The 14,329-nt window shown below is 43.0% G+C and overlaps 2 protein-coding genes across 2 annotated transcripts in view; one reads left to right on the top strand and one right to left on the bottom strand.

Moving 5' to 3' along the window:
- The window catches only part of exoc2 (exocyst complex component 2), a 52,533-nt gene extending 50,601 nt beyond the window's left edge, over positions 1-1,932 (top strand). The window contains exons 26-28 of the mRNA XM_079506769.1: positions 501-562; positions 1,088-1,147; positions 1,331-1,932. Of these exons, the coding sequence (XP_079362895.1) occupies positions 501-562; positions 1,088-1,147; positions 1,331-1,424 (216 nt within the window). The 3' untranslated portion in view covers positions 1,425-1,932. The remainder of the gene's footprint in view (positions 1-500; positions 563-1,087; positions 1,148-1,330) is intronic.
- A 5,188-nt stretch (positions 1,933-7,120) lies between these two features.
- Positions 7,121-14,074, bottom strand: LOC306926177 (interferon regulatory factor 4-like; the record flags this gene model as incomplete). The annotated part of the gene is made up of 8 exons (XM_079505440.1): positions 7,121-7,282; positions 7,673-7,782; positions 8,981-9,352; positions 9,511-9,615; positions 10,477-10,612; positions 11,344-11,417; positions 13,063-13,249; positions 13,877-14,074. The coding sequence occupies 8 exons, from the start codon at positions 14,072-14,074 to the stop codon at positions 7,121-7,123; spliced, it is 1,344 nt and encodes a 447-aa protein (XP_079361566.1).
- Between the last annotated feature and the right edge of the window lie 255 nt (positions 14,075-14,329).

The following is a 14,329-nucleotide window of genomic DNA, read 5'->3' as shown; positions in this document are numbered from 1 at the left end:
TACCCACACACCCTCCAGGGGTAGAAGTAACAGCGTCTTCGCTACCGATAGTAGAAGAGATTGCACAGAATGTTGCAAGCCATTTAGCTGCTTTTTTTGGCATCCCAAGTTGTTGGCCGCCTCTTACAACCAACCTATGTACATGTCCTAGGCTGCCAAAAATAAACACAAGTAGATTTCACCTGTAGCCTAGCTCTGTGATGGTCTGGAGGAGCGGCTGGTAATTAATGACTTTGGTCAAAAAGGCTTCTTCTAAGCTAGAATCAAAGGTGCATGCCACTTCAAGAATGGAAACACATGCACACACGCACACACACACATAGTTGCAGCAGTATAGACCCTTTACAGTGAGACGTGAGGGGGATTTACCTGTTGTAATAATCAGTCAGGTTCTTCTAATCATTCAAAGTGACTAACCCTAACAGTGCCAAGGCTTCAACGCTTGACTCCATCTGTCCTCTGTTCACCCCCCACCCCCCTTCTCTTGTTGCACTTGTCAGGCCCGCCTTGAACTCTGTGCTCTGAGAGATGCCATATCTTCTTACCTTAATTCTGAAAGCAAGTAAGTACTACTCACGCACACACACACACACACACACACACACACACACACACACACACACACACACACACACACACACACACACACACACACACACACACACAGACAATGATTTATGGCACTGTATGTCACACATAAATCTTTAGCAGTCACACATCCCACATGACAATCCCTATTTAGGTTACTTGGTGGCTATTGGAAAGGAAGTGAAAGCAACATGGCTATGTGGTTCATGCACACACGCACACACGCACGCACGCACACACACACACACACACACACACACACACACACATGCACACACACACACACACACACATGCACACACACACACACACACACACACACACACACACACACACACACACACACACATGCACACACACACACACACACACACACACATGCACACACTTATACATGTATCATGACTTCTTTCTGTGTATTTGGACCTGTTGTAGATGCTTGCTTGATTCCATGCGGTCCCTTATTTTAAATAGATTTAACAGTCTATTGTTCTTCCAGTGCCAGCTTCAAAATGGCTTTGGAGGCCCTTCCCCAGCTTCACAGTGGAGCAGACAAAAAGTGAGTCTTTGACAGTTGCACTGAGCATGCCTCGTCTATATGAAGTGATTTTACACACGTTTCATCCAATGCATGCAATTTATCTTCCATTTTGTATCCATGAGAGCGGTCGACCGGTCGTGTCCACTGCTTTTCTAACTACAAACTGCATCTGTCCTTGTGTCTCTCTGCCCTCCGTCTCAGGTTACTGGAAGAGCTGCTGAACAAGTTTAAGAGCAGCATGCAGTTACAGCTGACCTGTTTCCAGCCCTCCTCCGTCCTGCCCATCAAGAGATGAAGCTGTTATCTCATGTGTTCACTCGTTCATGTGCAATGTATCAATGGATGTTCATCCTATCATTTCACTTTACTGTAGGACTCTACTCTACTTACGGATGACTTATTCTCGGTTGTACACGGGTGAGCGCACCAAACATAGCCGATGTACAAGCTTACAACGCGTCACTCGCGTGCAACAAAGTATAAATCAGGCTTTATTTCAGCCTCTTTACTCACAACTTTATGCTATACGAGCACCTGCCTGTATACACATCTAATCACGTTGCAACTTTGAAGTCACAGATCAGATCTCAGTGTTATTGGTCAGAACAGTCCCTGGGTGACAAATCCATGTTGATTATGGTAATGTCAGAACACCTAAACGAGTAGCAAGGCTATGTCACGGTGACTATGGTTCAGAGAGAAAGACAGTGGTCTGTCCTTCAGGGAAATGTGGACCATAGACCATCGTCTTAAATTTGGGATTTGTTGTAGATTTCAAGGTGGTGCTGTTTTGTCCCTTGCCATCTTGATGGCAAAATAAAAGAAGACAGTCTAACATGGCTGGAATTGAATTGCTTCGTCTTTGGTAGCTTATCTCCCCATTGTCCTGACACTGCTGTTCCACACTCCTTCACTTCAGATGTTCAGTGGTGACTGGTGTCTGGGTATGTACAGTTGGGTGCCACCGATATTGTCCCTTATCATTTGACCCATTTAGGCCTGACCTCAAAATTTAAAAAAATCCTTCTTAATCCTCCAGTTTTCTGAAATTAATATTTTCACGATTTTTCAAAAATAGCAGACCTACAAGCTCGTAGCGCGCCACTCGGTGGCGCGCTATGAGCTTGTAGATCTGCTATTTTTAATAGCTAAATTATAACATAATGTTTAAAACACCAAAAGGGGTTCCCGCCCAAAATGGGTTAACTGTCCTTTTGCGCAGATCACGCAAACCTCAGCAAAAAGAAAAGGACAATATCGATGGCCTCCAAATGTATGAATGAATAGTAATGTCTTCAGGGAGTATTGGGTCTGCAAACTAGCATGCACTATGCTAGCTGTGTATGAAGACACAAAATATCACTCCATAAATACTTTATGTAATAATAAATTATTCTTTAGAGGAAAAAACTAAACTAAACTAGATATCTCACATACATGACATGGACTGTATTATGGACATGGATGGACCTTATAGACCTGCCCCTCAAAGTGCATAGGAGTGACTGCAATGCCGCAAAGACGGAAACATCGTTCTAACGTCGACTGTGGGCAATGGGCATTTGTCATCTCCATCTTCCCCAGGTCCGTAAGCCACAGCAAGAATGTCCTCTTTCATACAGACTTACTGTGTGTGTGTGTGTGTGTGTGTGTGTGTGTGTGTGTGTGTGTGTGTGTGTGTGTGTGTCTGTGTCACACACACAGCGTGCACGCTCTGTGTGCAACAAGGGCAGGTTTACCACAAGCCATTCATCTCTGAAGATCCTACCCATTGGTTCATGCAGCATAGACACACACAAACTGGTCTTCTGGGAGTAGATTGAGTGAGTACAGTATGTCCGAGGGTGCGGTGGATGAGTGCACAACCGTATCGGGTGGGGTATGTCAGGGTGGAGCAGACGGTTATGCTACAAAAATGCCACATAATGTTCAAACACAAGGTAAAGACCTAGTGATACGTTTGTGAGCATCACGTGAAAGAAAGCCAGCGGGACTGTTGTGGTGAGTGAGTCTGGTCGTCTCTCAGACATAACATAGACAGGAGGAGACCACCACACCCCTAGCTCACATGAGACAATGCAGCAGCAGCCACCGACTAAAAAACAAAACAAAAAAATAGGTTATAGTCACAGTTACTCATTTTAATGTAAGACCTAGATTGTGTTGACAATCTCTCCTAAATAACCTCTGCTGGTATTGACAAATCAGTATTTCTTTGGTGTCATGTTTTCCCAGACAGGGGGAATGCTGTGCATGGCGGATTCGGTTTGTTTTGATTCTCTGTTCTAAACTTAGTTCGCTGTCAACCCACGTTATTCATTCACAAAAGCAGGTTCAAAGCCTGAAGTCTCATCCGTCCTCTGACGGTTCTGTTTACAGTAACTGAGGTGAAGAGGGGAGTTTTTCACCAGAACTCTGTTCCGTTCAGGAGACAAGGTGACAGGCCCCAGAAAAACATGTTCACTTTGATCTGGTTTTAATCAGGGCAATGTGATTTCGGTGAAATATGACTGCTTATCTTAGGAAGTTAGAGATCTTCAACTCTTTGCAGAGTTGAAGTTGATAGTAGGTTGTTTGGTGGCCTCTAGTTAATGCATAGATATACAAACAACCCCACAGCAGTGAATTGTGTATTGTTATCAACTGAGATGCATGCCTTTAATTTCAGGCTCGGCCTAAACATTTCTTCTGACATTCTCGCCCCTAAATGTAAATCATTGAGACCAATAGTTGGTACACAGCATGGCCATATTGGACATACTGAACAAAGATATGTTTGATTGATTGATTGAAGAATTTATTAACAGTTTGCAGAATTACAGTACATTTCAAGCACAAACTCAATACAAAGGCTGTTAACTGTGAGTGGACGACCCAATTAAGCATTACACTTGTTTCCAATAGGGTCCACCATGTTCAAATCATCAAAACATTTAGAGACGTACAAATAGACACTTCTATAGACAGAACAGGAATTCATCAAAAAGGAGGTAAAAAGGGAAAAGAAATATATACAGTGAGGGGAAAAAAGGGGGGGGCGGGGGGGGGATTCAGATTTTACGGGGGCCAGTTTCGAATTGCAGCCATCCGTAGGTGCCCTTTGAGAGCGGTTTTGAAGGAGTCAAGGGATTCGCATGTCTTAATGACAGTTGGTAGGGCGTTCCACATTTTGGTGGCATAGGAGCGAAAATAATTTAGTCCCTTGTTTGTGCCGAATCTGGGTTGTACATGGTTCGTTGCACTCCCTCTGGTGTTGTGGGTGTGGACTTCGTTAACATTAAGGAAGTATCTAGACAGGTACATGGGTGTCTTGGTGGTGTATCGAATCTTGTGGACCAGACCCATTGCAAGATGCTGTACTCTGTCGTCGACCCTAAGCCATTCCAGCCTGTCGAAGTGGGCAGGGGTGAGGTGGGTTCGGGGGGCTAGATCAAGTAGGAGCCTGACCAGTTTGTTTTGGGAAGTCTGGAGCCTGGTTTTAAGGGCCTTTGAGGTGCTGTGGTACCAGGAGGTGCATGCATAGTCAAAGAAACCCTGTACAAGGGCTCCTGTTAAGGTCTTCAAGGTGTTTTTGTTGACCAGTGAGGAGATCCTGTAGAGGAATCTTGTTCTATGGTTGACTTTTTTGATTACGTTGGTGGCCATTTTATCACCGGAAAGATTAGCCTCCAGGATGGAACCTAGGTAGGTAATTTCATCTTTACGTGTGATAATGTACAGTTAATAATGTACAGTTTGGACAGTTTGGACAATTGGACAGTTTAGATTCTAAACTGTCCAATACGCAGATTTCTTTCCTTCTAAATTTTAGAAGGAAAGAAATCTGCGTATTGGACTTAAACCCTCGCATCCCTATTCTGAGGCAAACATTCAGCGAAAATGGCAGATCTACAAGCTCACAATGTGGTTTGCACTACTAGTCTACTGCTACTACTACTACAAATGCTACAGTACTACAATTTAGGCATTTAGCAGACACTCTTCATCCAGAGTAATTTACAGTAAGGACATACATCAAATGCAATACTGGGATGTGATGTCATCCTTCGTTTATCTTTGCGATGCATTTTAGACTTTTTCCATGTAAATGGAACTCTAGTCTAGTGTGTGTATGCAGAAGCCAGGAAGGTGCTCTCTGCACAGGGCGGAAAGTGTAGCGCACCTCTTCCTCCCCTCGTGATGTCATTCACATTGTTTGTGATAATGATGTTTTTGATTAACCACCACCATCCTGTATTGCAAACATACTTCCTGTACACACGCACGCACGTGTGCCCAACACACACACACACACACACACACACACACACACACACACACACACACAGATGATACACCACCATGCTTGTAAAGTTCACATATACACTGATCATACACAAATGAAAATCCTTATTTAGGCTTAAGCCATTTATTGTTTAAAACAGTAGCCTACTGTACAATGCAACAGGGGGGGATAAAAACATACAAAAATATGACACCTGAAAACAACTATAGACTCCTTACAATACATTGTGAGTTAAGTGGACGAAGCTTATCTAAGGTGTGTGTGACGTCTCAAATCGTTTCTCGCCCAATGACACCCATAATTGCGACTAGGTCGCAGATTATTATGAAAAAGCTGTCCGTCCGTCAGTCAGTTCACACCTCCGTATATGGTTGTCATCCCATAGCGCCTCGTGACACGTCACACCACCATATGTGGTCAACGCTCCATATATGGCCATCTCCATATATAAAGATCACAACACTGACCTCATCAAACCCTGGATAGCCAATGAGCTATACATGGAGAAGACTGGATCATCACCTAAATCTGCATATATGGAGCCGGCCAGCAACTCTACATCTGACCTCAAACCTCAAACCCTTAGATCTCCATATATGGAGAACATTCCATATGTTGATCTGACCTCATCAAACCCTGTACACTCATGGCATGCATCCTTGATGTTTGCCTTGATGCCTGACATCCAGCACCTGGCCTACATATAGGCATTGCGATGTGCACTACACACAATCTTCTCTGTGAACAGTACAGAATTCATTCCATATGTTGATCTGACCCCCCATGCCAAAGCACCAGCGCTCACCCAGCAGTCTGTTGTCACCCAGGCTATGTGGGTCTGCGACTACTGGCCAATGACAGCAGGCCAGCGTTTGCAATTTCCCTTTCTGTGGACCGATTGCGGTGAGCATGGAAAAAACACGATCAGTGGCCAAAGACACATCACTGCCTGCCTTCGTTCAAAATGTACACTTCGTGTGTGTGTGTATCACACTCACACATACGACATTGATGGAGAAACAACAAACACAACACGAATGCGTGTCGTTAAACGTGATCACGCCTGTGGCACGCAAGCTTCTAGTACAATCAAACTGTCAGTTTTATTTGCATGGTCAGTATTAAAAATCCTGAGATCCTGAAAAATGTTATGGTAGAAATTGGCCACTCTTGTTTCAGTCCCACACACACGCACACACACACACACACACACACACACACACAAGCACACGCATGCACGCACACAAAATCCACAAACAATATAACATTGTGCTTTTCAACCTGTACATTTTAACCATTTTTTACACCTTGGTGTCATGTCATTATAGAAAGTTTGAAAATAATATACGGTATATATATCATTATAAAAAGTTATACAAAATTTCAAAAATGTTCAGACGTTTTCAAAACATTGTATAGCCAACCGACAAGCTCACAACACGCGTAAAGATGTGTTGTGAGCTTGTACTTCGGCTACTTTCACTATTCATCGTAGGATGAAGTGTATACTGTAGCACTTACAGTAAGTGGTCAAATGTTACTCCTTGTCCCATATCAGTCTCAGTACAGTTTGGGTTCTCCAATTATAGTCTCATGGACCGAGCTGTGAAGGGTTCATTCAGTCTAGTTTGTGATCCACAGAATGGTCTCCCCATTCATCTTGTCCTTTCTTGTCCGACCTACAAAGTTCCCATTCACCACTGAGGTCATTCCTGCAGGTCACTGTGGTGGTGTGTGATGACCCTCTGGTAGTCCTCTGAGGGGCCCATGTGGTCCGTGACCCCCGGGTGCTCGTAGCTGCGGTAGTAGTGGCCACCTGACTGCGGCGGCGTGTAGTACAAGAGCTGCCTGGCGATCATGGGTTCCACCTGTGAAAGTGGAGGAAATCAATTCTCAGTCTAGAAAGGTATTTATCCATATATACCCCTATACGCTGAAAGGCTTCGTCGAGATTTTGTCACTTGATTAGACAGACATTAGACAGACATTATGCACACATGCGCACGCACACACACACACACACACACACACACACACACACACACACACACACACACACACACACACACACACACACAAATAAACCAAATCAATCTGAGTCTCTCTTCAAATAAGTTTGTCGGGTGGAAATGAATGTCCAAAACTGTTACATTCCAGGATTCAAATTGAAAAGTTGCAAAAATAGCAGATCTACAAGCTCAAAACGGGTCATTTGTGGATCTGATGTGAGAAGCAGTAATGAATGGAAGGACAGTTACCTGGACAGTGAGGGTCCTTTGGTGTTGGGGGTCCATAAACTCTTCTCCAAAACTCAGCAGTACCTGGAAACGAGGCAGCGGTCGGCCGTGGAGTCCATAGCCCTGTATCTCTGATAGGAGAGCCATAAACAAGGTTAATGTATAGGTGCTGCAACTATCCATTATTTTCTATAGCGATTATTCCATTGATTACTTTTTCGATTTATCGAGAAACTGTTTTTTTATATTATATTTTATATATTATATATTTTGAAATTATATATCGACGAAAAATAGTGAAAATAGCAGATCTGCATGCTTACAACACGTCACATTACACGTTTTTTGGAAATTCCTTTCAAGATTTTCACCTGTGATGAAATGCCCAAAATCGATTGTTATTTTTACAATCTATAGTTAACTGTTCCAGCCCTATAGTCCAATGGGTCGGGTATGACCTTTTGGACAAAAATAGGTCATTTGACAGAAATTCCTGTGAATGTGATGTGACTAGATAATGTGACTGGAAAGTCCTGGTCATGTAGTCAATGCAAAGCAGCACAATTAGCTGTCAGCGTCACACAGCTGTGGTTCTGGCAGGTGGGCGGGGATGAGGTGGCAGCACTAGCACCACGTGACTTGTTTACTCGACATGGGAACAGGGAACTAACTCAACTCTGAATATGGTCGAAGTCGTTCTCAATTTGAGGTCTGGGGACCCCCAGGGGTCCTTGGGGGGGATTCCGTGGGGATCCCCAGCTAAATTATTTAATAATATGGCATCCAAATCAGTTCAACCACTAACCACTTTGATCCTACATGCATCGGCTATTTACTCTCAGCGTGTTACCTTGTGAAATGATGTGAGCTTGTAGATCTGCTATTTTCAGAACATCTTACAAAAAATCACACATTGAGGGGCGCTTTTATCATCATACATCAGCCAATCAAATCATCACATTCCGTGCTCTTAGGACCGGGACATACTCAAAAACAATTGAATTATTTTTGAGGGGCACTAGCCCCTCCTATTCCCAGCTTTGTGTGTTTGTGTGTACCCCATAGGGATGATTTGTTAGGATGAGCAATGTACGTATTGAGTATAAAAAGTGAGAACAGAAAATTGAGGATGCCACAAGTGATTAGCTGGATTGGATTTAGGATAAAAAGTGAGGACAGAAAAGTGAGGACGCCAATTGTTATTTGGCCGGAATGTGATGCAAATAATCGATTGTATCAATACTACATTTTTGTGCGTGGTATTTAGCATTTTTTAGAAGAAAAAAAAAATTCCATTGAAGCATTGCATACATCCACCATGTGTCTTACCTGTTAAATAGTCTTGCGTGTGGAGGAGTTTACAGGTCACCTCCCTCTCCAGCTTGCTGGGTTTGTCTCCATAAGGAGACATCCCTCCCTGCCAGTACACCCTCTCCAGGCACTGCCTACGAGCATAGAGGCCGTCTGGGGCCATCCATAGTCGCACGCCCCCCTCCAGGGCAGATGGCGGGCTTGGAGAACAATCCTCTGCCGTCCGAGAGAGGCTCTCCACAGGCAGGGCGATGAGCTCCGGACTCCCTGGACTGAGGTGAGGCTTGTCCTCGGCAGGGCATGGAGCGATGTGACAGCCCTCTGGGCTGGAGGTGGTCACCTCTCGTATCAGAGTGTCTCGGAAGTACACCGACACATGCAGGCGGAGGTCTGAGTGTATAGGAGAGTGAAACCACACAGTTCATAAGGTGTGTGTGTGTGTGTGTGTGTGTGTGTGTGTGTGTGTGTGTGTGTGTGTGTGTGTGTGTGTGTGTGTGTGTGTGTGTGTGTGTGTGTGTGTGTGCGCACACACGCACGCACGCACGTACCTGAGAGTGTGTCTGTTGGTCTCATGCTGTTGTCCAGCGTGTAAGCAGAGGGCTGCATATCTGGTGTGCTGTAAGAGTAGGAGAAGGTGCCTTTGAACTGGTACCCTATATGACAGACAGAGAGAGAGGCAGCGGCTCAACACAGGCCAAACCAATGCTAAACATCATATTCTGCTGCTGTAATGTGCAGTCACATACATTCACACCTAGACTTATACCGGTATTTACAGTACTTATATTCACTTGCATCTGCTTAACCTCTTAAATCCTCTAGAGTAGACTTAGTCAAATGGACCTTAGTTGGTTCTGTACTTGGACTGAAACATTAAAAGCTGGACATAGGATGTGATTGGCCGGAATTAGATGATGTATGATGATAAGAGCTTTGATTTTATAATGTACAGTAAGTCAATGGAGGTTGATTGGGCTGAAACTTTGCCCAGAAATGGATATGACTGACAACCTAGTACTGATGTCTGACATAGATGACTGTCTGCGATCCACAGGGAAGCCAGAAAAACTGAACATAGCAGGCTTTTAATTACAGTACAGTGCATACACAGACTTACATACAGCTTGTATGATACAAACCTCTACTGATGCAGCAATTATAATCATATTCAGTGGTGGAAAGTCATTAAGTATATTTACTCAAGTACTGTACTTAAGTAAAATACTACATTTTTCAATACTTCTACTCCACTACAGCTCAGTGGCACATATTGTAGAAGACAGTGTACGGGTGTCTCCTTATATACATTCTTCGGCTTTTTGAAAATACAAATTCACGATGCGTCACGATTAAAAGATTTTAAACATTTTTGCGTAGTATATCTTGATGCCAATACCTTTGCCCGAGTACATTTTGAATACAGGATTTTTACTTGTAACATTGTGGTATTGCTACAATATATCTTCCACCACTTGGAATGCTCTCCATAACTGATAGGGTCAGCAGCACCGTACCATTCTCCATGGATGGGCCTTGCCACGACAGGCCTCGGGGCGGGTAGGGACACTGGACGAAGGGGAGCTCTGGCAGGGAGGCCTGCTCTGGGAAATAATCTCTCCACACATCGGGAGTGGGCATGTACCCCGGCACCTACAGTAAGAGAGAGTGGTGTGAAACATGGTGTTAACACATGATCTCACACACATGATCACACAGATGACATGATCACATCATTTATACAGCATGACAGAGGAAGCAGTGTGTAACCTGTGACCTTCTCTTTACTCTTACTCTTGGCGTTTGGTGTATCTACATATCACGCATGCTCATCTGACCTTTTCTTACTCATCCAACCTTGTGGCTTCTCGTTCTCACACACATACTGTATACATTACACACACACACACACACACACACACACACACACACACACACTACTAGGCCTGGACAATTAACTGAAAATAGTACTGTTAGAAACCAATATTTAGGACCAATGCCCGACTTAATCAACCAACCATGGGTTGGTTAATCGAATAACCGAGATGCAGTTTTATCTACTGTATAATTTTAAATGTCTTTCATCAACAAAATAGTTTTTTTTCTTTCTATAATCAACTAAATCGATAAGTCTGATTCACCACTGTATTTTACTTTGTTGTACAATTAATGATGGCGTACAAAATAGCTTAAATATCCGAACTACAAGCTCACAACACGAAGCTGCTGTGAGCTTGTAGATCTGCTATTTTCACGAATATTTTTTAATAATCATTATTTAATTTTAAGTCAAGGCAAACATCTGAAATAATTGTGATATATTATTGATTTGATGTCATATCCACCCAGCCTTACACACCACACACAACATACAGGAGAATTACCTGAGTCTGCACTGAGGGGTAAGAGGGGTGCATGGCATAGCTCACTGGACTCAATGGACTGTCCTGTCTGGGTCCTGGTGGAAAAAGTAGGCCTACTCAAATATGCAATATAGACAATACAAGTAAGCCCAGAATTCAAAATATATACTTGAGTAAAAGTACAAAAGTATTGGCATCAAAAATGTAAAGTACCAACAGCATTGATTGATTAAAATTTGTATTCACAGTATGTAGAATGGGTATACAGTTCAAACAAAAGTACAGGTCAATAACAAAAACTGCTACTGGATACATATAACCAGGAAAAGCACTAAAGGTGCGTTCAGACTTGGATGGTTAGAGAGGCGTGATTACATACAAAGTCAATGCAAAGACAAGAATTGCGCGAACGGGCGCGGCGCGACCTGGCGCAGCACAAACGGGATGAACTGAGGCGAATATATATATTCAAGTCTGAACGCAGCTTAAGAGTTGTTTACATCAGGGTCCTCCTTTTTCTATTCATCAGAACATTTACAGAGGTACAAATATACACTTCTATGAAGAAAAAAAAAATCATCATACTGGCCATGTATATACAGTCAAATGAAAATAAAAAATAAAAAAGGAGGAAAAACGTGTACAGTATTGGGGATAAAGGGGAGAGGGAGGGACTTTAACTTTTTACAGGGGCCAGTTACGAATTGCAGCCGCCTGTAAGTGCTCTTTTGAGAGCGGTTTTGAAGGAGTCTAGGCTAGGGATTCACATTTCTTATTGGCAAAAGTACAACTTTTACAGAAGGTCCCATTTCAAGTTTTCAAATCTATAAAAATCTTTTGAAGCAGTGAGCTTGCCATCGGCTGCTATTGGCTATTTTCAAAATGTATATAGAGCTGAAGTGGTTAATGTATGTTTTGTAATAATCATAATCTATAGCTATAGTAACTCAAGTTTTCAAATAATTGCAGTGTAGTAAAAGTACAATATTTGCCTCTGAGATGTAGTGGAGTAGAAGTAAAAGCATTGGGAATTGGAGACACTCGTACAAGTATCTCAACATTGTACTTAAGTACAGTATTTGAGTAGGCTACATGTACTTTCCGCCACTGGTCCTACATTGCAAAGCCCAAGTCCATTAGACTGAAATGAACATTCAGATAGGCAACATCATAAAAAGCTCAATAGTGTTTGTTTGTAGTCAGTCTGGTGGTCTCTTTGCCTGACAACTTCGATAGAGGCTGTTTCTATTTACAGTCAGCTCACTGGCCCTTGTCAAAACCCACTGGTGCAAGACAAATGTTATTAACGACTACTGTAGTGATGCAAGATCCTTTGTTTTGGCCATAAGTGGTTAAAGCATTCTAAAGTTATTTATTCATATACTTTTTAATCAATTCATCCAGATTTTGCATTGGCTATTAAAAAATAGCATATGTTTGAACATTTTTGAAAATTTCTTGAAAGTGTTATATAAATATAATAAATAAAGTTGAATAGTTTTTCATTATGAAAAATAACTAATGATTAGAAGGCATTTGTAGAATCGGCCTCAGGTTATTGGGTTAAATGATTTAGAAATAGCAGTATTGTGTGTGTGTGTGTGTGTGTGTGTGTGTGTGTGTGTGTGTGTGTGTGTGTGTGTGTGTGTGTGTGTGTGTGTGTGTGTGTGTGTGTGTGTGTGTGTGTGTGTGTGTGTGTGTGTGTGGGTCAAACATGAGGTGTGCTATAATGTGACTAACTTTTCTTTGCGCCCTCTGGGATGACACGGTAAACTTTGTATGGGTCTGAGATGTCCAGTTGGCTTCGCTCCACCAGCTCCTCAAAGTCATTACTCTTGTTGAGGGCACATCTTAGGCGTGTCTTCCAGGTTGGCGGGTCCGGCTTGTCGATTCCTTCTCGAAACTTGCCTTTGAACAGAGCCCAGGCCTGCAGGGAAGACGTCGGTATCAAGTTGAAACAGCTGGCTCTCAAACCTCAGAGTTAATTATGCATATAGATTGGGGTTCCAGTTTAGTTCAGTGATTCTTTTTTTTTTGTGGCTTTCGCCTTTATTTTAATTTTTTTATGGAGGGACAGACAGTAGGCTGACAGGAAATGGGGAGAGAGATGGGGGGAAAGACATGCAGTAAAGGCCGTCGGGATCGGGAGTCGAACCCGCGGCACACTGCCAGACTGGACTGCCAAGCCAAGGTGCCTGGACCACTGAGCCAAGTTCAGTGATTCTTAACTATTTTAATTTCAATTTCATTTTTTTACAGACCTGAAAGGGTCCATTTGGTCCTATATTTGTAGCCTACAGAGTTACATTTACTCAAGAATGACATGACATGCAGGGTCCATTTGGATCAAGACTGTCAGCTAGACTTTGTTCTCCTTTTCTTTCTTTCTTATAATTTTTTCTGTCAGAAGAATCACAAAATAAAAAATATGAATCGTAGTCTGGGTTAATTTGGACTGCTATCTGGTCCAGTTTAAAGGTTGTGCAGTTCAGTTCAGTGTCTCTTGCTCTCTGCTCTGAAACGTATAGCAGCAATAGGGCTACACAGTCCTTACCTTGAAAAGCGCGGCATCCTCATCGCGGTTGTAATCCTGCTTCCCGGCGTGTTTCCATGGTATCCTGAAGATGCTCTTGTCGTCATTCTCCCACACCAGGCCAGGATACTTCCCACAGTGCACCTGCTCTAGTAGCCAATTCCGCAGTTTACCGTTCCCGCTGCTTCCAGAACCCCCGTAATCCGAGTCAGTGTGCATGTTCTCTCTGTATCCAAACCAAACAGATGCAACAACAGTCCAACTGTCCACGTATAGGCTACAAGTCCTGTTGTCACTTTATTGCTCTAAAACAATAAATCAAGTATCGGGTTCTTGGCTGTTTTACCCTGTGGGCTACTAGTCATAAAAAAGAAAACGGACACAACGCCGTGCCTTGTTGGTCTCGGTGTTTCCGAGGAGGTTTATACAAGTCTCTGGAACTCGTCAACTTTGAAATCATTCTCAGAAACCTCA

This window comes from Electrona antarctica (assembly GCF_951216825.1).
Source record: "Electrona antarctica genome assembly, chromosome: 7".
In the NCBI taxonomy this organism is placed as follows: Eukaryota; Metazoa; Chordata; class Actinopteri; order Myctophiformes; family Myctophidae; genus Electrona; species Electrona antarctica.
Note: the sequence above shows the minus strand (reverse complement) of the source record. Positions and strands in the feature narration are given on the sequence as shown.